The sequence below is a fragment of the Besnoitia besnoiti genome, chromosome V (assembly GCF_002563875.1).
Source record: "Besnoitia besnoiti strain Bb-Ger1 chromosome V, whole genome shotgun sequence".
Lineage (NCBI taxonomy): Eukaryota > Apicomplexa > Conoidasida > Eucoccidiorida > Sarcocystidae > Besnoitia > Besnoitia besnoiti.
This window is the reverse complement of record NC_042360.1, coordinates 3,915,602-3,938,772: the sequence shown is the minus strand read 5'-3', so window position 1 is coordinate 3,938,772 and position 23,171 is coordinate 3,915,602. Positions and strand designations below refer to the sequence as shown.

General features: G+C 58.4%; 5 protein-coding genes and 1 non-coding gene across 6 annotated transcripts; 2 read left to right on the top strand and 4 right to left on the bottom strand.

The window, feature by feature from the left end:
* Nucleotides 1–569: 569 nt before the first annotated feature.
* Nucleotides 570–641, bottom strand: BESB_063800. Its single transcript has one exon. It is a non-coding gene; the product is annotated as a tRNA-Ala (tRNA).
* Nucleotides 642–1,765: 1,124 nt separating this feature from the next.
* BESB_063660 (single-strand binding protein) lies at nucleotides 1,766–3,927 on the top strand (the record flags this gene model as incomplete). Its single annotated transcript, XM_029364780.1, has 4 exons — nucleotides 1,766–2,629; nucleotides 2,816–2,947; nucleotides 3,198–3,286; nucleotides 3,654–3,927. 4 exons carry the CDS (start codon nucleotides 1,766–1,768, stop codon nucleotides 3,925–3,927), a joined length of 1,359 nt encoding a protein of 452 aa, XP_029219488.1.
* Nucleotides 3,928–6,221: 2,294 nt separating this feature from the next.
* Nucleotides 6,222–9,247, bottom strand: BESB_063650 (HesB-like domain-containing protein; the record flags this gene model as incomplete). The annotated part of the gene is made up of 4 exons (XM_029364779.1): nucleotides 6,222–6,345; nucleotides 6,837–6,976; nucleotides 7,862–7,978; nucleotides 8,246–9,247. 4 exons carry the CDS (start codon nucleotides 9,245–9,247, stop codon nucleotides 6,222–6,224), a joined length of 1,383 nt encoding a protein of 460 aa, XP_029219487.1.
* Nucleotides 9,248–11,446: 2,199 nt separating this feature from the next.
* Nucleotides 11,447–14,460, bottom strand: BESB_063640 (variable surface lipoprotein; the record flags this gene model as incomplete). The annotated part of the gene is made up of 3 exons (XM_029364778.1): nucleotides 11,447–11,940; nucleotides 12,549–12,666; nucleotides 13,180–14,460. The coding sequence occupies 3 exons, from the start codon at nucleotides 14,458–14,460 to the stop codon at nucleotides 11,447–11,449; spliced, it is 1,893 nt and encodes a 630-aa protein (XP_029219486.1).
* Nucleotides 14,461–16,533: 2,073 nt separating this feature from the next.
* Nucleotides 16,534–17,760, top strand: BESB_063630 (uncharacterized protein; the record flags this gene model as incomplete). Its single annotated transcript, XM_029364777.1, has 1 exon — nucleotides 16,534–17,760. The coding sequence occupies one exon, from the start codon at nucleotides 16,534–16,536 to the stop codon at nucleotides 17,758–17,760; it is 1,227 nt and encodes a 408-aa protein (XP_029219485.1).
* A 1,439-nt stretch (nucleotides 17,761–19,199) lies between these two features.
* Nucleotides 19,200–22,617, bottom strand: BESB_063620 (uncharacterized protein; the record flags this gene model as incomplete). The annotated part of the gene is made up of 5 exons (XM_029364776.1): nucleotides 19,200–19,375; nucleotides 19,782–19,937; nucleotides 20,317–20,469; nucleotides 20,671–21,043; nucleotides 21,559–22,617. 5 exons carry the CDS (start codon nucleotides 22,615–22,617, stop codon nucleotides 19,200–19,202), a joined length of 1,917 nt encoding a protein of 638 aa, XP_029219484.1.
* Nucleotides 22,618–23,171: the final 554 nt, after the last annotated feature.

Sequence of the window (23,171 nt, the reverse complement as noted above, 5' to 3'; positions counted from 1 at the left end):
AAATACAGACCAACAGGCAGGCGCTGCAGTTTTACGTAATGGTCAACCCATAAGCATGCTCGCTTCACACCCGGCTCTTGCCTGGAGATGGCAGCAAGCGAGCGCAGCTATGACAACGCAGCCGAATGACACGGAATAGCTGACTTATGGAAGCTAAGTGTCAAGGCGACAATAAAAAACATGCATCACTAATGGAGGGAGCAGCACGGCATGACACAAGAACTTTCCGAAGCATGGTAAGTGGACAATAGGATACAGCCACCGCGAGGGGCGTGTTCAACGCTCGCTTTGTGAGATGGTATCTTGACCGGGGACGTAAATACTTCGACAGCAAGCTAAATGGGTTCCTGTACTGAGCAAGTACATAAAATTGAAGACGCATCGCTGTAATAAACCTCCCAGTTGCGGTTTAATGGCCCCATGTGTCATTGCGCCCCAGCCACCGCCACAAAAGTAGAACTACGAGCAAGCGGACTCCTGTACACATTTTTGAATTAAGAAGCGCACAAGGACCCAGACCGAGCACGACTCCAATGCAGATATAAATGCGAGAAGCAAACAAACATACTTGGACTGATCGGGAATTGAACCCGAGACCTTTCGCATGCGAAGCGAACGTGATACCCCTACACCATCAGCCCTGACGGAGGTGGTTTTCCTGCTGGGACCCATTGAATAGATTCTTCCAGTCGCTGCAGCACCGTATAAACCGTTGAGAAAGTTGCATATAACGTCTCCTATGTGTTAATCGTTTGGACATGACTGTGTCTCTCATATCTGAGGGAATGGTGCAGTTGCGAAGTTGTACCGATTGAGTCGATCCAGTGTTAGCTACTCCGTCACTCACTTCGATTTGAAGAAAAGCAACTCTACAGAATAGAAGACTCACGAAACAGGTTCCGCGGACGAAGACGCGGAAGGGAAAGTGTTTTCTCGGGCTGACTTACTCTCACACGGAATGCCGAAGTCTGGCGCTGAGCTCGTGGCGCACCGCATCTCCGGCTCAGCCGAGTCGTTGCGTCGTGGCAAGCACACCAGCTTGGTATCGGAGAGCGGGCAGGTCCAGTCATCTGTCATGTAACATTCCTCAGTTTCCTTTGCATCATCTCTCTGATGGGGACTGAGCGTGGGAGTGCATTTGACGGTAACGACGCTCATGCGTTGCAGTCTTGTCTTGCGAACAATGCATTCGTTGCACCGTGTCTCTGTCTCCACCAGCAACCTTTCTTGGCAATCGCACGCGTTCACCTCTCTGGCGTCCCAGACATGAACAGCTGCAGCACCTTGACCCAAAGCACAGCGCCAGAATCTCCATGTGTATGACTGTGCAAATTTGGTTTTCCGTGCATCTTCTTATTTTCTCCCTTGAAGCATGGGCATCGCCCCCTGTATGGGCGGAAGCTACCAAGAGAGGCACACCGTCTCTCCGCCCGAGCGAGTCTCTTGAGGGTGGAACAAGAGTCCCCTTGTACGTAGCATCGACAGCCATACGCCTCTTGTCGCTCCCGGTAGAGAATTACATATTTCTGCACGAGCTCCGCACACCATCCGTTCTTCTTTTTGGTTCAGGCACCACCACCATCGCTGAACACAACGGGAGAAAACATCCAACAGGCCTGGTCTTGTGCGTCTTTTCCGTACTCCGTCCGGTTCTTTCTCCTTCAGTCTCTCCGCCTGTCCTCACGCCCTACTTCCCCTGGTCTCACCTCCTCCTCGTCTTTGTTTCCTCTTCGCGTTCATCGTTTCGTAGCTTCACTCCGTTGCTATGGCACCACAGTGGCGACCCGCCGCAGGCCTTATTGCGTGGTCTACGCCGGCCGACTGGTCATCGCCTTTCGTCGAGCGCCGAACAAGATTTCACCCGCCGCTTTCCTCCCGCATCGCCAGCTTGTCTTCGGGTCTCTCCTCAGCGCATCGATCGCACTCCCGCCGCCTGCATGTGCGGGTTTCTTTGGCCCTGTGCGCCGTCGCTCTCTTGTTGGGCTCTCCCCCTCCTGGGGGACTCGCACTCAGCGCCTGCTCGGGTCTCTCGCGAAAATGCGTTTTAGAGGCAACAAGCATGCTATCCCCCGCGTCGAGTTGCTCCGCCCTTCCTCCTCCGCCTCTTTGTCGCTCTCTGGCTGGCGTCCGTTCCGCTCGCTTCCGGTCTCGCGGGGTGATGCTCCGCCGCGCCGAGGCGCCTCGCAGTCTTGCCGGCTTTGTCACCTCCCTAGCAACACAGCCGCTACGTGCGTCTCCGCTCGTCCGCGTCGCGAACGCGGGAAGGCTTGCTGGAGCGCCCCTACACTCCAGCCACCTGCAGTCCTCACTCCGCATGCAGCCCCTTGGCATGGGCCTGGCTGGCGCGCGGCCGTTTCCGCGGTTTGCCTGCTCTGCACAGAGGTCTTTCGCCTTTTTCCAGCCTCCGCAGAACGCCTCCAGGGAAGGCAGCGACGAGTCCACCGGCGGAGGCCTCGCGCCTCTGCCTCGAGAGTGCGCTGCGCGGGGGCACGGTCTTGTGCAGCCGTTCGAGCAGACGCAAGGCACGCGCATGCAAGCGACGAGTCTGAAGGCTTTGGGCGACGATGCGTTCTCGTCGGGTGCGTCGAGTTCCGCCCCCGCAAGCGGACGAAGCGGCGGTCCTCTGCGGGTAAGGCCCTGGCGGAGGCTTCAGAGGAATGCAGCGGCATCGGCCTTCTCCTCGCTTCCGTGTAGCGGCGAATGCGGACAGGCGCCGCATCCTGTTGGCATCTCCGAGGTGAAGCGGCGACTCGCGCTTCACAGGTGGCGCTGAAGGCCGCAGCTCCGTTTGCGTCTTTCGGCCGTTTCTGTGCAGCACGCAGAACTCTGTCTGAACCGCGTGACGCTGATTGGCCGCCTCGGCACCATGCCTGAGATCCGCCAGATGTCGAATGGAGAGAAATTCGCGTGGTTCTCCATGGCGACGTCCGTCAACTGGATTGACAAGGTGAGGAAGGAAACGGTTCTCGAGGCCTTTAGCTTGCTGCCCCTTCCATTCACGCACTCGTGCTGAACGACGTCTGTGCCGCTCCCCTCCCGTGGCCTACGGACGCCGCTGCAGTGGCGCAGTGAGTCGAAAAAGGGGGGGAGCGGAAGTCGGTTTGTAGGCGTCCATGTCAGCGCGGTCGGTCCACCTTGTCCATTGGCAGGCGTCGGTCTCTCTCCTCGCCCCCTTTTCCCCCCTTTTTCGTGTGCAGGCAACTGGGGATGCTCAGTCGCGGACGGAGTGGCATCGCATTGTCATCTACGACGACGCTCTGGTCGATCTCGTGGATAAATATCTTCAGTAGGGACCCTTCTACGAGAAGCATGCTCGGGGAGTTTGCTAGCGCCTGAGGGCTCCATTCACAAAACCTTTGTATTCACCCGCCGCAAGGCCATCTCTCGTTTAGACGCCCCGCCAAGCTACTTGTGGGTGCGTTGCGGGCAGCCCTTGATTGCTCGCTTCCAGGTCACGAAGGAGCGACTAACACAGCTGTCTGCGGCTAGGGATGTTGGACAGAAGGGCACAGGACCTTTTTTTCGCACGCGCTGTTGCTTCTGCGGGCCTGGGAGTGTTTTCCCTCTGGTTCGTGCGACCTTTCTCTGAGTTCTCTAAGTTACCTAGTCATTCGTCTGCGCGTACCAGCCTGCGTCTGAACCGTTCTGTGCAGCACGGGGCGGCGCGTCTTCGTGGAAGGGAAGCTGCAGACGCGTCGATGGACTGGAGCGGACGGAGTGGATCGCTACTCGACTTCGGTTGTCGTCAGCCGCGCCCAGGGCGAGTTGATTATTCTCGACGCGCCATCTTCTTCCTCTCACGCCCATTCCTGCTCGTCTGCGGCGCGCCAGCAGACCTCCACCAGCGACTGGGCCGACGACGGCGGAGAGGCCAGCCACAGAGACGGCGCCGGCTCCACCTCAGGCCTCTTCGACAGCGGCGGGTGAGCGGCGCGCGACTGCGAGGATGCACAGTGGCGGCGGACGTGCCACAGAAGCCTCAGATCTGACGGAGGCAGGCGGAGTTCTGCAGAGGAGTGCACGACTTTGGAGCTGAGATTCGCACAGATAAAGAGCGCGAGCGGAGCGACGTGCCGGCTGGAGTGTAGCTGGGGCGTAAAGAAACGACGAGCCACGGAGTGCGAAAAGCTTATGTGGCATCCAGCACCAGACAGGGGGGAGAACGTGTTTGTATATGCGCGTCTGGATACGATTCCGACACGCTGTCGTGTGCAGGTACACGCAAGTGTCCAATCACACGCGCCTATGAGATACATTTGTATTCACAGACAATGTGTTTGGCTTCAAGTAGTTGTGGAGAGTTGAGGGTTCACAACCGCTTGCCCGGTGTCCCTATGGCGTTCTCTTTTTCTGCAGCGACAGTCACGAGGGAGGCGTGTCATCGTCGGTGCGGGGTGGCGTCGAGGCGCCCGCGTCAGGCGGCATGTACCGCCTTTTCCGCTAGCGTTCACTTGGTACGGAAAATAAGTTAGATACTCTATTGCCTGGTCCGTGTGCGGCAGCTGAGTCAAGCGAAGCGCGCTGCAGGGCGTAGAAAGTCTGGTATCATGACGTGCGAAAAGCGTTTACGGCCCTGGCGCATTACCACGAAGCGACGGGGGTCCTCTGCCGGAGTGCGTCCAACGCCCCTGCTTGCCGGCAGTATCCACGCAGGCGAAAGGAGCGCGGGCGCTGTGAAAGGAAACAACGCCGAGCGAGACGGAGGAAAGTATTGTTCCGATTCCATATCTAGGGAGAAGAGAAGGCGTCAATCTCGGCAGCCTACTCGTACGATCAGCCGTCGTGTCAAAGTCACATTTGTGCGCTGTTGCACGCGAGTTCCATTGCGCTTGGGCAGGGGTGTCAGTGGGTAAACGTGTCGCCCGTTCAGGCGGCGGGCGTTTTTGAGCGTCGTAAGGAGGCATCTTTGCTTCGTCCTGCGGCAGCCTCAATATTCTTTCTGAGTCAGGCTGCACTGTGTGCACCTTCGTTTTCTGCGTCTGCCCCTTTCTGACGAAAAAGAGAAGTTCTCTGTACAGTTCCACGCCTCCGCGAAGACGGGCAAGGCAGCCGGGAAAGCGTTTTCTCATCTCTACTGTTGAGTTCGCGGGGCATGCACATGCGAGGGCGAGAGTGTGCCTGTTACACATGCATATGAAGCTGAGATGCCTCACTGCTTACACTGGTACATCGCTCAAGGACGGAAACCTAAATACGCGTGCATGAGTGAAGCGTCGTTTTGCAGGACGAAGATAGGCGCGTGTGCTGTCCTCACTTCCAGTGTAAAAATCGGGGTGTTCGCTGGACAGATGCTGCGGGCGGGGCATTCTCCATGGCGTGTCCTTCAAAACAGGAGTTCCTGCAGAGCGTAGTTCTGCATCTGCTCGTGTTCTGCGTGTCTTCTCTTTTCGAAAGCTGCGTGATGCCCCCCTGCATATCGACCTCGCGCTTCGTGCAATACTGTATCTGGAGGTCAGATCACCTGTGCGTGTGTTCCTTGTCAAATATGCATTGGATGCCACGTCGGCTCTCATAATATTTTGGGCAGCTGCTGTTTATTCTTTTATGTACGAGGGCCGCGGTCTGGCGCCGTTCCTCAAGCCTTCGGGACAGCAATCGCGCTAACCTATATGCCTTAATGGCTTGACTGCCTTCTCTACCCAACTCTGCCGCGAATAATTTCACGTCTACATATGTGGCAGGTAGTCGCATGGGAATCACCAAGCTATCTGCACCATCACGTTGGAGTCTTACTTAAACGCGCTGATTTAGTGCAGTGGGACACATGGATACAAATGCGTTACAGGGATAGTACGTATGTGAACCGCACTCGAAAAATAGCGGTTTGTTATCCGCTCACCTACAGCACAGTTATATTAAATCTCCAGCCCCCCGTTTTTCAACGTCAAGCGCATCGTACTCGGTCTTAGCTGAAAGCCACGCGAGAAACTCCTTTTCGGAGTTTCTCGCACTTCTGCTTTTAGGGGTGTCTGCCCGTTTCCCTGTGTAGCGACGCATCCTGGGGAAGAGCAGAGGCGCCGGCTCCGATAAGGCGAAAGCCTTACGTCACACTTCCTCCCGCACTGTCAATTCCCTCATTTAGTTATGGCGGGAATTTACTCCCTCCTCAACAGCACGATCTGCGTCGCAGTTAGGTCTGCCGGGAACTCGAGGCCGTGGAAAAACCCGCAGAGTAACTAACCGTGAACCGGCATAACTAAACCTGAACCGGTGTCTCGTAGCTATTTCCGATCCGTCGCGCAGCTCTGCGGTTTGCTATCGATGCCCCCTTCAGGGAGGAAACTCTTGGGGACCCCGAAGGACATCCCGCATCCGCAGCTTCGGCTCGCGTTCGGGTTGGAGACCCTGGGCAGGAAAAAAAGCAAAAAAGTCACACTTTTTCTTTGGATGTGTGCGGGCGAGACGAAAGGAAGACATTGACAGCAACACAGCCAAGACACTCGCGGCGATAGCGGGGGCTGATACACTGGGTCAGGAACGGAGCTGACGTTCTACACCTTTTGTGAGCATTAACACATCGTGAAGGTGCATGCATATCTCTTTATTACGTCTGACACTCCATCTCTGTGCAGTGCGTGGTTCTTGATTGATGCCTTCGACCATACTCTCACGGAGCGCGAGACTTGGCCAGGCGCAGAGTCGCGACGATTCCTCACAGTCAGCGTGTTACCAACGAGACCGCTGCGTATCCACATATACAGCTCTACGAAAATACAGCCGCTGGAGCAAGGCCTTCTACCTGGTTTAGCTATCGCAAGCATCCCTGCAAACAAGTGTTTCGTCTCAAGAGACCCCTCCCCCCCCTTTGCAGGACTCAACGCGCAAACGGCGCGTACCTGAAGCCTCCTCCTATGAGGTCATCCGCGTAGTCGAGCTGAGTCCCGATGACGTAGAGAAGGGACTGCGGGTCTACGACGACGGCAAATCCCCCAGCCTCTTGGAAGTCTTCGCGGTGGTCGGTGGGAGAGACACTTGCCTGCGAGAAGGAAAACAGCCGAAACGCACTGCGACTGCTTCCGCTACACGGCTGAGTGCTTTACGGTATCTCGGCCTTCCTTGAACGGGTCCTCCTATGTGTGCAACAGATTTAATCATAAAACTATATATATAAGCGTATACGTGCTTCAACAATTCAGTGCGGCTGCACCAAGGCGCGGATACGCAGAGATACGGATGGATCAGGCACCCGCGTCCACGAGTATCAGAGACGCACGTTGGTCGATGAACACACAGCTGCCCACGTCCGTCGCTGGCACACTGTTATGCAACAGAACAAACAAAATGCTCATGTCGCTTGTCGGGTCGTGCGTGAGCCCAGACTGGACTGCTGCTTCGGTGGCAGTCGCCTGTCGAGTTCGCGCATTCGCTCTCAGCTCCCCCTCCAGAAATTGGAAGAAATGCACTCCTGCGACCTGCAGCGGCGCCCCGCTCTCACGGCCGGATCTTGATTCATATATCATCTACTTTCCACGCTGCCGTCGGCTGCCCTTTAGCCTTGATAAATGCAGATACAAGCGCTTCGCGCTCGTAGTACAAGCGCCCTCTCCGTGTTTAAGCTGGCGAAGCCAGGACACGGCCCCTCTGCGCGTCCCCAACCGCCGCATAGCTCCTAAACAGACATCGCGCGCTTCCGCTTACTCCAAAGCGGCGGCGGAGAGTCCAAGCTAATTGGTTTGCCGCGCGGACACAGAGCAGTTGTCTCTCAGGCGGCAAACTGCGACGGCTGAATCACCAGAGGAAGCATGTTTCATCCTGCCGCGTACTGGAAGCTCCGCGGCGACGCGCGTGTCGCTGTTCCGCGGGGCGGCTAGCGGCCTCTGCACGCGACAAAAAGGCACGTCATGGCTCGCAGTTTTCTAACCTCATCGATGACGTCAAGAGCGTACGACAGCCCGCTGCACCCGCCCGATCGAACCCCGAGCCGAATGACAAACATGCTGTCCTCCTTCTTTTCTGTCCTTCGCTTCGCCTTCAGCTCCTGACCGCGCACACAGATCCGACAAAAAAGAAATATGTATCAAAGGCCTCGGCTGTGCCTCAGAGCCCACGCAAAGCGCCAGGAAAAGCAAGCACTGGAGAGCGCGGACGGAGGCGACAGCGACTGTAGGAACAGAAACGCTACACACGCATCGAGGTAGTGGCTTTCGTTCAAGCCTGCCTGCATGTCCTCGGCACGCGTGCACGTGGCTGCGAGTCGACAGCAAAGACAACAACTGAAGATGGTTAATCCCGTCCTGCCGCGTACTTCGATGCGCGCAAGGGCTTTCGGCGTAACTTTGACGAGCTTCCCGGCGGTCTCGCTCGGCTCAGAACCGGAGGTCGGCGAGGCAGCATAGAGAAAAGATGACGTGAGAAGAGAGGCAACACGCCCCGAGGAAGAAACCGCGAAGGCGGCAGCAGAGGACGTGGGCTTCTGGATGACGCGCGAAGACGCAGAAGAGAGAAACGCACGAGGAGACGACAGTAGCTGCTGGCCTCCGTAGGGGGACGCTAGCAGCGAGGGCAGCGAGGACGGAGACGCTGCACGTTGCTCCGCAGGGGAAGTCGACGAAGGGAGAGGCGAACGCGGATACGGGAACGAGGAGTTTGGGGCGAAAACGGCGTGAAATGCGGGACTGCGGAAGTGACGCCGATCGGGCTGCGGGTCTCCGCCAAGGCGAGGCGACGGACGCGAGCGGGGCGGAAGGAGAAGCGAGCGAGAAGAGGCCACAGACGCCGGGAGAGTGCGCGGCGGAGAGACAGCTGAAAACTGAGGCAGAAGAGAAAAGAGGCACAGAGCAAGCAAGAAAGAGGTCGAGTGAAGCTTGCGCCCCTCGGTCCAGCTCGCGGGTCGCGCTCTCGTGCGTGCAGCGAGTGAAGAGCTGGGAGGCGAGGCTGCCCAGGACGCTCGCGGGAAGGTGGACGAAGCGGACAACCTCAGGCCCTGCAGATCTGCGACGCGGACAGGCTTGACGAGGCAGCAGAGCGTGGCGCATGCAGAGACGCAGCTGCGGCTATCAGGTGAGTCGGAATCGAGCCTGTCTCGAGGCCATGCGCCGCCCCTCGAGTCCCTCCACGCCCGCCGCAAGCGGAAAGAGGAACTTGGAGAGCAGCTGCGATGGACTGAGGCAGGCCTTGATGAAAAGCAGGAAGAAGGAGGAGAAATTCGCGAGGAGACAGACAAAGAGGACGCAGAAGGCTCCGGTCCAGCGACGGCGAACCGTCGCCGCGCCGGTGAGACCCCCCTCACTGGCGCGTCAGCGGCCATTGTCCCTGCTGCGTTCAGTGTTCCCGAGACTATTTTCTCTGCAGGTTCCTCGATTTCAAAAAAACAAAACGGCGCTCATCCGCAGCGTGGCTGTCTCTCTGGCTGCGAACGTGTCTACGCCGGGGGACGGGGGGTGTAGCAGCGACTGGAGCGCCGAGTCTGCGGCCGCGGCAGACCGCAGTGTCTGTCAAAACAATGATGGAATGCCTCAGAGGCAGCACACGAGATGGAAAAAACGGTGATCCGGAAGTCGCTGTTCGACGGCGAGAAGAGCTGCTGAGACGAGGCCCTGCTCGGCGGACGTGCGCCAGTGCGTGAGGAGGAAATTGCCGGAAAATCCAGAACTGCAAAATGCGTTCGAATGTGAGAGGAAAGGTGAAATAAGCGAGGGAGAACGCCTCCCAGGACAATCAGAAGGTTGCTAGGGTACAAGACACAACCGACACGCACACATGCGCGTCTAGCCGTGGCGCCGGCGGGCATGCAAAAAGCAGTGGAGACAGAGGAGACACGCGAAGCGACACCCGAAAGAAAACAGCGTTGGAAGGGCGCAGGCGCGTTGGAGAGTCAGAGGAATACACGGCATGAAGAAGGCAACGCCATCTGAGGAGGCAGCAGTGCTGACACGAGTTCGATCGATTGTAGTTTTCTCAGTGCCCGCCAATCTGCGTATGTGTGTTGCCAGAAAACGTCAGAACGGTCCGAGCTCCTTCCATCTCGTCGAATATTTGAGTCCCCGATCTACGTTTCTGCGAAGGTGCACGCGCACTGTGGCACAGACAACGTGCAGTTGATCAAATGAGGGAGTCGAGCGATACAAAGCATTCAGTGCTGATGCACGAGACGGACTTGTAGCGGGCTCCAGGCTGGGGACAGTGGACAGCTCAACGGGCTGGGGTAACAAGCCATCCTTCCAGCCCCTCCGGGCTTCTCATCGGCGTGCACACTGTTCACAGATACCCTCTTTCCTGTGCGTAATAGTCGCGGCCAGTTCCCTAGCATACTGCATTGCGGCTGGAGCACTGATTCAGAAATAGAAGTCGTTCGTTTCCAAGACGAATTCCGTAGTTGATTAGGAACACGAGTCAATCAACAAGCTCTAGATACCACGGCGCATTATACTGCAGTGCTGTTATGTGTCGTTTGATGCCGCGTCTCTGTGTCTCTGAGAAAAGGTAGGTTGAGTTTTGATTTCCGTGGGTTACGGGTGAAACGCATACACAGGCGATGCGCGCAGCGCCCCTGTTGGCTACACGAGACAGTCAGTCTCTGTGTGTTGCTTGCGTAGATAAGTCTTGCTTGCCTTAAAAACTGCGCATGAAAGCAGCATGTTCACATTGTCGAGTGACACAAGGTCGTGCAGTGAGAGAGTTCCCGAGATCTCTTCCCACACTTAAAAATGACAAACTTCAAACAACAGAAAGTAGGGGATCCATGACTCCTTCGTCAGCAACTCATGGTCTCCAGTGGAGCTCTGCATTTCCTCATGCAAGTACCAAGCGCGTTTCAACTTCTTTGGTACAGTACGAACAACCTCCACCTGCCCGCGCCGTGCAGTGTATGTTTCGGCTGCACGTTTGCTCGCCATTCGTGCGTCGCCCGTCCACACTCGACGCAAAAAATGCATCTACGAGCGTGCAGAAACAGACACGACGCGCGGTCGGCACATATTTTTTGTGTTTGCGTCGCATTGATCTCTCATCCCGGCCGTTCTGCCTGGCGGGGCACCCGACGACAGAAAGGTGACTAGATTAGGACCCTTTCACGGCCCCACTGGCCATGAGGCAGTCCCAAACACCGGCAGCACTGACTTGCCGCGAGACCAAACGGATAGCTCGCAGCTGGCGCACGCTGGGGATCGCCTGCATGAACTGATTTCTAGCGCGACATGCTCCTTTGACGTCTTACACCGCTTCCCCCCGCGGCGCAAAGGAGATATCGCGTCGCTTCCTCTCGGCCGCCGTCGTCTGTCTCCCACGTCTTCTACCCGTGTGCGCCTGCTCCACCCTCTCCTCCGTCTGTCCTCCTGGGCGCACTTCGTTCTGCGCGGGTGCCTCTCACTTTACTCTTCCTCCGCGACCGTTCGGTTCGCGTGTCCATTAGGGGCGCCAGCTGCCTGGAAGGAAAAGTTCAGGGCTGTTGTGTCTATACAGTGACGAGCGAATGCACGCTGGATGGCTGCGTTCTCTGGCACTCGTTTCACTCGCTATCCCTCTTCACGGGTTTTTCAGCGGACGACGACTGGTTCGCTCCGTCGTCATCGGCGAAGCCCCATTCGCTGAGGTCGATATCGTCGTCGAGCATCTTCTCGAGGTCTTTGCTTTCTCTCCTCGTCGACGCGATGTGCTCCTTCCGCTGGGGCGGTGTCCGGACGACTTGGCTGAACTGCATATCACGCCACGTTATGAGTTTGTTTTTCTGCTCTCTGCGGCGCGCACGCTTTTGCATGCGGGCCTGAGCAACGGACTGCGGCTTGCCCGCGCGGGACTGCCGCCGCGCCTGCTCAAGAGCCCTGTGGTGCTGGGCGGCGGCTTCAGCAAGCTTTTTGAAGTATTCAGGGAGCGGTGTAGCCGCGGCGGCTGCGCGCTTGTCTCGCGCAGCCTTGCGGTCCAACAGGACTCGGTACTGCCTCTGAGTCTTCGCCATCTTGCGAATCTTCTCTTTCTCGATCTCGTCCACCAGCTCGTCCACGGCTGCAGAATACACACGCGCAGCGAAACGACGCACAACGCGGAGAAGTCAAATTTCGAACGTCTGCCCTGGGTCGCTCCCACGCGAGCCCTCACGGTGCGCGGCGGCTCACAGAAACAGGCGATGGCGAAGGAGACAGCGGCGAGACAGCGTCTTGCAAAAAAACGACTGGCTGGACTCCGCACGGTAAGACGAGAGATAGACACCTCGGAGGACGTGGTGCCGCCTTCGCGAACCCACGCGTTTCCTTCGCAACACGCAACACCGTCGTCGCACCACGGGAGAAAGCGAACAAGAGGGGATGATAGCGACGGGACGCAGAAGCCATCCGAAAACTCAGAAAAAAGAGGGTCGCTTCATCGAGCCAGAAGTCGGTATTCGGGGCACAACAGCGGAGACCAGTCGCTAGTTTTCCTAGGGCGACGCCTCGAGTGCAGAAGACACGAACGAACTTGCACACAGGACAGCGAACGCCGGCTGTTGCTTCCCTCGAAAAGCCTGACTGAGGAGTTTGAGAGATGAAGCGAACAGCTCATGCACAGTTGGTCTGGACCGACGCTCTTGGCAGCAGCCGCAGTTCTGCGTGGCCGCGATTAACCGCCAAACACACCTGTCCTTATGCGTGGCACGGTCTTTTTCTTGGTGCCGTGGATGATGGTCTCAGCCAGCACCTCGTCCTCGTCTTCCTCGACTTGTTCCTCGTACGCGAGCCCAGAGAGGTCATCTGCCTGAAAACCAGTCGGCAGCCACGGAATCGTCGGGGCAATTCTGGACAGCAGAACGAGACGCAGACCCCGCGGAGATCAATTTTTTCCTGAAAGCTGAAGACGCAGTCATGCGGCGACGGGAGGGGGGCGGGGGGGGGGGGGGGGCTGGCAGCCCGTGTAGGGCACGGCCTACCGGGCACAACCGGTAAGCTGTGAATCTGCGCCGCTTTCCGTGCGAGAGAGCCCAGTGCGGCGGTTTTTCTGAGAAGGCTGCCGGGATGCTGGAGTCCCATAAGGGGGCGCTGCCTCTCCAGCGCAGCACTGGTCTACGACAGAAGAGCATCAACACTGTCGCTGTGCACAGACGACGTCTTCATTTGTGCACATCCACGAGCGACGCCTCAGTCATTTATATTATGGGGCGCTATCATGCGTTACTAGTATTGGAGCCGAAGCAAGCAAAGACTTTTTAACAGTGGCATCGCTGTTTCCTTCATCGTTCCCTTTATTGCTTGTTCCTGAAAGCTTCCCTACTTCTTGCAGCATGGAAACAAGCTGCTCCAGCAGAGCGCCGGTCTTGTTATCTGCCGCGCCGTTCCGAGAGGGCATCGGAGATTCACCCAAAAGATTCGCCAGAGTCGGAAGAGGCGGCTGGCTCTTCGGCGCCCGGGGCCTTGCTGCATCTCGCGCTGACGGCGTCGCGGGTGGCTTGGGCGGGGTCGCGGGTGGCTTGGGCGGGGTCGTGGATGGGTTGGGCGGCGTCGCCGGTGGCTTGGGCGGGGTCGTGGATGGCTTGGGCGGCGTCGCCGGTGGCTTGGGCGGCGTCGCCGGTGGCTTGGGCGGGGTCGTGGATGGGTTGGGCGGCGTCGCAGATGGCTTGGGCGGGGTCGTGGATGGCTTGGGCGGCGTCGCAGGTGGCTTGGGCGGGGTCGCCGGTGGCTTGGGCGGGGTCGCGGGTGGCTTGGGCGGCGTCGCAGCTGGCTTGGGCGGGGTCGTGGATGGGTTGGGCGGCGTCGCAGGTGGCTTGGGCGGGGTCGCGGGTGGCTTGTGTGGCGTCGCAGGTGGCTTGGGCGGGGTCGTGGATGGGTTGGGCGGCGTCGCAGGTGGCTTGGGCGGGGTCGCGGGTGGCTTGTGTGGCGTCGCAGGTGGCTTTGGCGGGGTCGTGGATGGGTTGGGCGGCGTCGCAGGTGGCTTGGGCGGCGTCGCAGGTGGCTTTGGCGGGGTCGTGGATGGGTTGGGCGGCGTCGCAGGTGACTTGGGCGGGGTCGCCGGTGGCTTGGGCGGGGTCGCCGGTGGCTCGGGCGGGGTCGCGGGTGGCTTGGGCGGCGTCGCAGCTGGCTTGGGCGGGGTCGTGGATGGGTTGGGCGGCGTCGCAGGTGGCTTGGGCGGGGTCGCCGGTGGCTTGTGTGGCGTCGCAGGTGGCTTTGGCGGGGTCGTGGATGGGTTGGGCGGCGTCGCAGGTGGCTTGGGCGGCGTCGCGGCCGCAGTCGGCGTCGGTGACGTCGTGGCTCGAGTCGGCTTCGGCGAGTCGGTCTTCCCAGTCTCGGGTTCGATATTGACCGCTCCAAGAATGCTGCTCCAGTTGTCCTCAGCAAGAGCTCCTAGCTCGTCCGTCGGATTCTCCTCGACAGAGACGTCTTCAGAGTCGTCCTCAGGGGGGCTCGCGGTGCTGTCCGCGCCATCATCTTCGCCGGCTTGAGCCTTCAGAGAGGCGGAGGTTAGGAGAAACACTCCCAGCAGAACCAGAAACAAGAGGCGAAGATGCCTTTTTCGGCCCACAGTGGACGTGAGATCCGCCGCCTTAACGGATGCCATGTTTACGGTGTCCACTTCTTAAGAAAAATGTGGCAGGCTCCACTTGAGAGGGAGGAAACCGCAAGGCGGTGTGAGATAGAACCCGAGCCCAAGAGGCTCCGGCGGCTCTGCTACCTGTATTCTGGAAGATGTAGAGTACCAGACGCACCTAGTGTTTTTACGAAAGCGCAATGGAGCAGAGAGAAGTCATGCAGCTGGACAGAGGGAAACGTCGGGGGGAGATAGGGGCCCCGGATGGTACGGAGACGAATTTCTCGGACCCGGCGGCCCCACTTTGCAGCACTGGCTAAATCAACGCAGCTTTTCTGTTTCGAAAGGCCAGTGTGTTCCCGGGAACCACATGCACCGAAGCAGCTCAGGCGCCATGTGTTTGACGGCGGGCTCAGGGGGGGGCTGCTACTGCGCCTCGCGAGCAGCTCATCACGGGCTCGAGAACCTTCGACACGACACGGCGCTTTGCTCACGCCTCCCTGAGACGCCAGCGCTCTCCCAGAGCAACGTTGACTCGTTAGCTTAGGAGTGTTTATGCATTAGATGACCACTGAGGTTAGAAAAAAGGATTGAAGAAAAGGAAGTCAGTCCGACTGAAAAAAAGGTCCGTTCAGGCGAGGCGGCGGAGCGGCACGGGCCCCAGCGCCGTTCGGCGGGTCGGCGGTCTCCCACTGCTCCAGATCTAGACCCATCGGTGATAGGCGCCACGCCGGAGCGTACGGCAAGTTCCGGGGCCTCTGCCTTTCGCGAAACAGGAAGCACTGTACCCTGCGTACTCTAATTTTTGTTGCGCCCGCAGCACTAGGTGGAGAGCTGTCGGATTTTTGGTCCATCTGCAAATGCGCTCACCACGCGGACGGTTTTTCTTCACGAGTAGTTCGACAGCGGGGGCATGCGGGCGTGTTCCGGTCAAGCAGGCGGGCACACTGCTCCCTCCTCGTTCAAGAAGTCATTGACATTAGTTCCAGCACAGGCCACGGAAAGCCCCTAAAGACGTCTACTCGTGTGGCCGTGTCTTCACAATGATGCTGACTGCGCGAAGCAAAGGCAAATTGCGAGTCTCTTGCAAAAAAAGTGGTTGGAAGCTTTCACTTTCTCCTCTACACCGTAGCTATATTCTGCCCGCCGCTGTAACAGCAAGAGCCAAACCCACGAGATGCCTTTTAAGCTCTGACTGTCTCACTGGAAATGGAAGTACTTGGAAAAGGCCCGCTGATGGGTGGTCTCAGCTGGAGTAGAGCACTAGTGGCGAGCTACTTCCTTCCCAAACAGCATGTGCGTGGTGCCCCCTTGGCAGGAGGTCGTGCAGCGCTTGCGCGTCGAAGGCCGTAGCTTAGTGAAACCTGTCCACGTTTTAGTTCTAGGTCGTTTGCTACACCAGTTTCCATTAGCGTTCAGACCTCTGTGGGAGGCGTTTGTGGGCGTCATGCAGCTCCACTGCGGTTCGTGAGTTCCTACAGATATTGTTTGCCGCTGGGTCTCAGTCCTGCCCAGAGATACGAAGTCCGTCCTATACTAACTCTGTAGAAGCTGCCGCTAGCGTTGTTCTCCCTAAGGGAGTATTTCTAATTCTTCTCAGCAGAAGGGGGTATACCGTAGTTGCAATGCACCAGAAATCCACCATTTCATAGTGTTGTGTTCCGCTGCAGTACAATGCCGTTTCACAGTTAGCGGCAGGGAAGCAGCTGAAAGCCTCAGCGTCACGGTCACTGTAGATGTAGCGGCGTCAAGCATGAGGAAAGGTCTGAGCCGCAGGAAAAGCTGATAAATGCTTTATGTTTTGGCTTGGCTAGCCCGGAGGCGCTTGCGCCGCCTGCCATGATGAGAATGGTCGGTGAAGAGCTTGGCTAGGTGCTACGGCTTGCAGCCTGCTTAGCGGCCAACCCAGCGTAGTCTGTCGTGGCACTGGTATCCGGAAGTAATCTTTTTTCCGGTGCTTTTTGTGGGGCTGCCCAAGCCAAAGATTTGCTGGGCTGGTGTGTGCGCCGTGATCCGTGCGGATACGCTCTTTGTGAACGCGTGCAGCAGACGACAGGGAATTCTGGCACTGCTCTTGTGTATTCTAGTGCCTCTGGTGTCATCATGGTGTATGTTTCGGTAGTAAAACGCCCACGGTACCTCTGTGGACCATTGCAAGCCGTTGGTGGCGTCTGGACAGCATCTCTCTTCTTTAGTCTCCTGTGTCGTTGTGCGGAGCACGAGCTCCAACAGCAGCCGGAAACTCCCGACCCCGGCATATACAGCGTTTCTGCGTCTCAGGCGCTCCGCAGGGTGAAGGCTAGCGTGACATCGTCTTCAGGATACACACCAGCGCAGCAAAGCGATGATGCCTCCTCCATGTTGGAAAAGGGGAGTGACAACGAAAGGGGAGGCTTAGAAACAAGAGCGCTCCAGCGGTCGAGCGTTGATATTCTTGATGCGAGTAGATCTGCCAGATCAGGCGCCCGTCAGGTTGGCAGGGGCGTCCCTTCACGATTGGAGAACAACGGAGCAAAAACGGCTTCTCCCGAGCGAACAATCAACCCTGGACAAGAGCATAACCTCGCCGCGGACGTGCATAGGAAAAAGCTCGAAGGGAACTCCAGGCTGCGCGAGTTGGTGGGGGGTTATTACCCATGGGGAATGACTGCTGCTGCCTATGGAGCATACCTTAACTGGTACAGGGCGGCCTACTTGCCGTGGTATTATGCAACATACGGCGCCGCCGTAGCTCCACCGGTAGTCACTTCCCCGGCGGTGTACGCGGCTTATCCGGCAATAGCAGCACCCGTGGCTACTGCGGCGGCTGTTCCAGTCCAAGCGGCCGTTCCGGTCGCGCAGCAGACAATCGTTCCAGTCGCTCGAGCGGAGGCGGTCCCGGTCATGAATCGAGCAGCTGCTGCTGTTGCTGAGCCTGTCTCTGGGTTCGTCCAGAGGACAGCCGTTCCGGTTCTGCAGCAAACAGCCATTCCGGCCGCTACGGCAACTCCAGTGACAGGGTATGCCACGATGCCTGTGGCGCAGGTCGCTTCTAACGAAGCGGCGCTGACCCCCGCAGCTGTTGCGACGCCTGCGGTGTCGGTCGCCCCAACAGAAGCCTTGCTGAGTCTGGATGATAGAGCATACCCAGGCGACGTTCGGCAAACAGTGGTAGGAGCACCCGTTACACTGCTGACAGCGCCTTACGCGAATGGTTACGGGAACACGAGAGCAGGTCGCGGCGCCTCCCGGACGAGCGGGGGTGTCGGAGGTCTAGGCGTGTCGAATTTCGCTGCTTTCTTAGCACGCCCCGATGGAACACTCGCAGCCATTGGCGGGAATGGTGTCTGAGCCCTTGTCGTGTCCAACCGCGGTGAGGCGCTCGACGACCGGGCTGCAAACGGCATAGCGTGCAGAGTTAAAACAGGCAAGGGCTTGCTGTGCGGCGCGGGAATGCGGATTTGATCTACCGTTGTGTTGATCACCATAGCATGGCTTAGATCGCCCGAAACTACCGCAAAACTCGTGGCACCATTTATCACAGATTCACCGGTGCCCGCTTATCGATATGGAGCCTCGGTTTTAGCACCGCATTTGTACACGTTAAGCGTTCCTCTGTGGGCAGGATTTATGAACCACTTCAGCATTCTGGTCTGCCTTCGAGCTTCAGCTGAGGCGTTTTTTTGTATGGATCCGCGGGGCTGCCCCGTTTGTGGGTCGCAGAGAAAGCCCGGTGCGCGAGGCCTAGTATTCTTCAGTTATGCCTAGGGGCCAGAATGCACGTAAGCGCGACGCCTCGCTTCGCTGACGAAGAACATGACATCAACATCTATGAGCTAATGTGCACGAATCTTAAAACATGGAAGGCTGTCACGTTGCATTACTGGTCTTCACTGGACCCTCCCCAGATTCTGCACTGGTGCGTCCAAGTCCCTTTCCGGAAACGCGCCATTCCTGTTTTTTCCTTCAGAGGAGATACGTGTGTTTTTTCATCCCCATGAAGCATAGTTGTTCGCGGAACCCGTGGTGTCCACTGCTTGCCCGCAGGCCGCGCTCTGCATTATACGAGCCTCCTTCCAGACTCGAAACCTCGTCGCGTCATCGGTGCTATACAGCACCCGGACGGACACATAAGTTCACTAAAATAAGAGGAGACGTTATACTGTCCACGATCGGGCTGTTCTACATGCACAAACACCCTAGCAAAAGACGTGCGCGAGTCTTCACCACCGTGCGCGTCATCGCCTAACGCACACTCTTGGTGCTGCGCACACTGCTGCGCGCTCTCTCAAACAAAAATAAGTCAGAAGGAAATGACGGCGTGATCCACAGCAACAAAATTTGTTTTGCTAGAATGCGTAGTCCTGCCGAGCCGTGCATACGTGCACACTGTGCCTTCACATAGTACATCCCATTCGAAAGTGGTGGCACGCATCACCAAAACTATCCTTCGAAAGCCTGATCCGTGCTCAACGGACAACACTGAGGAAATACTGACCCGAACGATTTTCGCTTCAACGCATACACGTTTGCTCGCTTGCTTTGGCCGCGTTGCCGAAAAAAGTAGATAATTGAGGCGACGTGTTAGCGCCGCGCAACGAATGCGTGGCCTTCGGCAGCGAGATATTGAACTACTGCCATAGGCACCGACGCCACTTCATTCCTACAGAGCGCCAGATTGTGAACATCTTGTCGCCAGGTGAAGAACCGCGGTTGACTGGATACGCGTGTTTTCTTCACCTCAACAGGTAGCACTTAATGCGGCGCTCCCCACCCCCCCCCCCTTCAATTCAAGGTATCGAATCCACGACTTGCCCCAGAGCGGCAACGAAGACCTTCACTTCATCCAAGCCAACAAACTGCGCGATCCCGGGTACAACCACGAGAGGGATGGGGTACAGCAATCCGCCAATCGCGAGCCGCTGGGGGAGACGAAAAGTTTTGATCCTAACTCGTTTGCCCATACCTGAGACACGAGAGTCAGGGTCGCGGCAATACGAGGTGATCTACGCTCGAATTCGCAGAATAACCCGTGTCGAAGAAAGTACCGCAATGCTGTTAAAGGGGTTTCGAAACGCGACTGAGAAGCATACAGCGCCACGTGCAAGTCCAGCGACGAGGTTAGGGGAGCAAGATGACACGTCGATCAGGGCACGCCCCTAGGCTAAGGCTATAATTCAATGTGTTACTCTTCTGGTGGAAATCCAAAGGACTCTTGCGCTATCCTAGCACCATCTTGCCTGTTGGCAACCCCGTCTCTGCCGATAATATCGGGCGGGGCGCCTCAGTGCGGAGCGGAAAGCGTTCGCCTCCACGACTGTCACTGTCTCCCCCCTGGCTGCAGACGACATCCGCTGCAACACATCACTCACCTTTCCTCGCCATGGCGGCTACGATCCTCTCCGCCTCCTGAGTCGTCGGCCGTCCCCGAACCAGGAACGCCTCCACAACCACCGGGGCGCAACTCCAACTCTGGACATCCGCTGCAACAAAGGCGGCAGCGATTCGCGCGGGAATACCCACAAGCCCTGCAAACAGAAGACACCGTCGACGCGGGGGACGCGGCAAGCAGACGCAATGGCTTCCTAAAGCCCCAAACAAAGCGAATCGGATAAGCTCCAGGGACAAACCGAATACATCGTGGAAGCAAATATCCACGCGAGCGATTCCGGCGCGAGTGCGTCGACAGAAATCTGTAAGCAGTTGCTCCTACTGCTCCCTCCTCCCCCCCTTCAACTGTCCTCGTGCTATACGGCGCCCCCCGACTAACGTTCACATTCACGCTCCAGTGCACTTCCCCGACAAACTCGAAGTGATCGGAGCCCGAAGCTCAGATTCCCGCTCTAAACGGAACAAAGACTCCTGTGACGCCACTGCAAGAGAGTGTATGTGCGCGGAACTACTTGCCTTGCGCCAGAATGACGCCTTCTCTGACGAGCAGGGGGTCGAACATGTCTTTCTTCAGAGAAGTTTTCCCGTATTGCACAGGCCCTGTCTGCGTGACGAAGTTTTTCTTCACTTGGTTGAACAGTCCGCGCGCGGTCAGCCAGTCCAGCAACGCTGCAAAAACATGCGTTAGACGAACAATCGCAGCTCTTCTTCTCAGCAGGTCACACCCTCCTCTCCCCACAGAGTCTGGCGTGTCCCGCCGAAAAAAGTTTTATATCTCCCAGAGGAGCAAGAGGCGACCCTGGGGCTGCTTCACCCTACGAGATGACTCTGTAGTTCTGGTGCAGCGAGCGAGCATGAAATGAAACTCACTTTGACAGGAAGCCAGATTCAAGGTGTTGCACACAAGCGTCGCGTCATCCAGCCCCGGAGGCAAGCGGAGAACCGAACGTTCTCTGGCCTTTGCATCACCGGGAGAAGGCCAGACGTCTCGAGTTTCGTCATCTGCACTACTCTCGTCGACCGCAAGCGACTCGGGAAAGCCAGCGCCGCCCGTGGACACGTTGACGTCGTCTGTAGAACTCAGAGGCCTTTCAGACGCTTTCAGGGCGTTGCGAAGCAACTTTGGCGTCGGAACAAAAGACCCAAGGGCGTGAAGAAAGCGGGCGATTTGATCCACCCCGTATATAAGCCGATTACCAATGCCCAAGGCCGGCAGCACTGAAAGACCGCCGGGGCCGATGACCTGAAAAAAGAAGTGCGCAAAGACATGTGTGATCTTCACATGACCAGCGCAGACTCCCATGATACGCCCGCCGCCGCTTCTTCCTGAAGCCTCCGCATGCAAGCAGTGCGCCGACACACGCGTTGCCGTCACTGACTCAGCGTCAACAAGTAGACGCGCCGCACAGCATTGAAGGTCTTGGACGCAACCGAGCGTGGCATCCGCTCGACTGCGCAGGCCGCTGCGCGTGAGCGCACCAGCGGACTCTAGAAAAGCTTCCCCTTACAACGAATACCGCGAACTTCCGCGCAGAGGTAGAGCAGATCCCCACTGCACGAGCGTCGCTCAGCGCGTTCAGAGGTCGAGGGAATCAGGAGCGCAAAAAACCGAGAGGAAAAGTTGACTGGAACTGCAGAGCGGTGAGCGTGGAATTCTCCACTCTGCGGCGACCCTCCTCCGTGCGAGCGACCCTCCCTCGGCAGTTCTCAGCGGGCACTGTCACCAACAAAACCGCCAGCGACAGCGTCCCTACTTACTGGGGGGATATTTGCCGTTGGCTTCCCACACTCGTGGATCCTGACAACTTCGGAGAGCCCCGTCTTGCTCAGAGCTGTGAGAACCTGCTGCGTAGCTGGGCACTCGCTTCCGCACGCGGCCTGAACGTACAAGTCGAAGCTCAGGCCCAGAGGATCCCACCAGTGCTTGAGAAGTGGATGCCCAACCGCCGGCAAGCCTGACGGCTGCTGCGGCGCCTTCACGGCCTGCGTGGCGTTCGACGGCGACACGGACAAGCCCTCGACGAGCCCGGCGAGCCCCAAGAACTCCTCCTGTTGCGCGCGGGCCATGCGCCGCGCCTTGAGAGCGAGTCGCGCCAGAAAAAAGTCCCGAATCTGCTCCCACCCGAACAAGAGCTCCTCGGAGCCAGTCGCGCGATCCACAACAGACAAGGCCGGGTCGCTGTCTGGGGCGTCCTCCAGCTCCGTGGCGGCCGCCGCTTCGCCCTCAAGCTCGCTCGCGTCCTGCGGCTCGCCTCCTCGTTCAGCGGAGGTGTACCTTCCAAAACTGCGTTCGCGTGTCCGCTGCCACGCGCGGGCGCGGTAGGCGTGCCGAAGATACTGCAGAAGGAAACTGTTCCGCGGCTCCCTCAGATCCACAATCCGCACGAGCTTGCAGTGCAGCATGTAGAGAAAATTCACAGTGTCCATCGCGGCTTGAGCCTGCATCGCTTGCCTGGCGGATGCCTCTGCGGCTGAGGCTTCGGAGGCCAGCTGCGACCGGGCCTCGCCCCCCCCTGCTGCGGCGGCCTTCTCCTCTTCGTGCGCGGTCGCATCGCGCGCGCCACGGGCTTGGCTGTCCCTTCGGGCTGCTTCGCCGGCTCCCACGAAGAGAACGAGGACATCCCCGCCGTCTGAACTGCTTCCGCACAGAAACTCCCCCCACGATCCGCCGCGCGCGCCGCTACCCGGCGCCCTCCGCAGCGCGCCTACAGGCCCCGCCGCGGCGGCGGCAAGAGTCCAGCTGCGGAGGTCTCCGCGCGCCTGCGGGAGAGGATCCTGCGCAAGGGACAAAAGAGGAGAACCTTTAGCGCCTCGCATTTCCCGCTGCGTCGGCGAGCGCGGCCGCCGCGAAGAGGGAGGGTGGCGCCCCCTGCCGCCACGCCCCGCCCGCGAACCAAAAGCGACGGCGCTGGATGCTAAGGAGCAGAGCAGAGACAAACAGAAGAGAGCGACGAAAGCCGCGGAGGCCTGGGGCAGATGACGACGCGCCATCGGCGCTGCCGTCGTCGCTCGGCGGGATGTGCGAGACGCAGGGCTCCGGTCGCAGGCGCGTCGGAAACAGTCTTCAGAGGGGTCTGTGTCAGGGCGAGCGGAGACGTCGAAACGGCAACGAGCTCTGCATCCGCCTTGGGGAACTGCCGCCTCGCAAGTTGACGCGACGCAGAGGTTGTGCATGATCCTAGCAGGTCGATGAAATTTTTTGAAGTCGTGTTCCAGCAGCAACGTAGCCGCAGGAACATCCCATGTAGAAAGCGTGAGGTCGCGTCAACCGCGAGTGTCTCCTGTGTGATAAACTGTGCTGCGGGGGTCCACGACAAACTGCCCCCGTCTCGATGACACTGGGCACCACTCGGCGGCCCCCAGACAAGCTT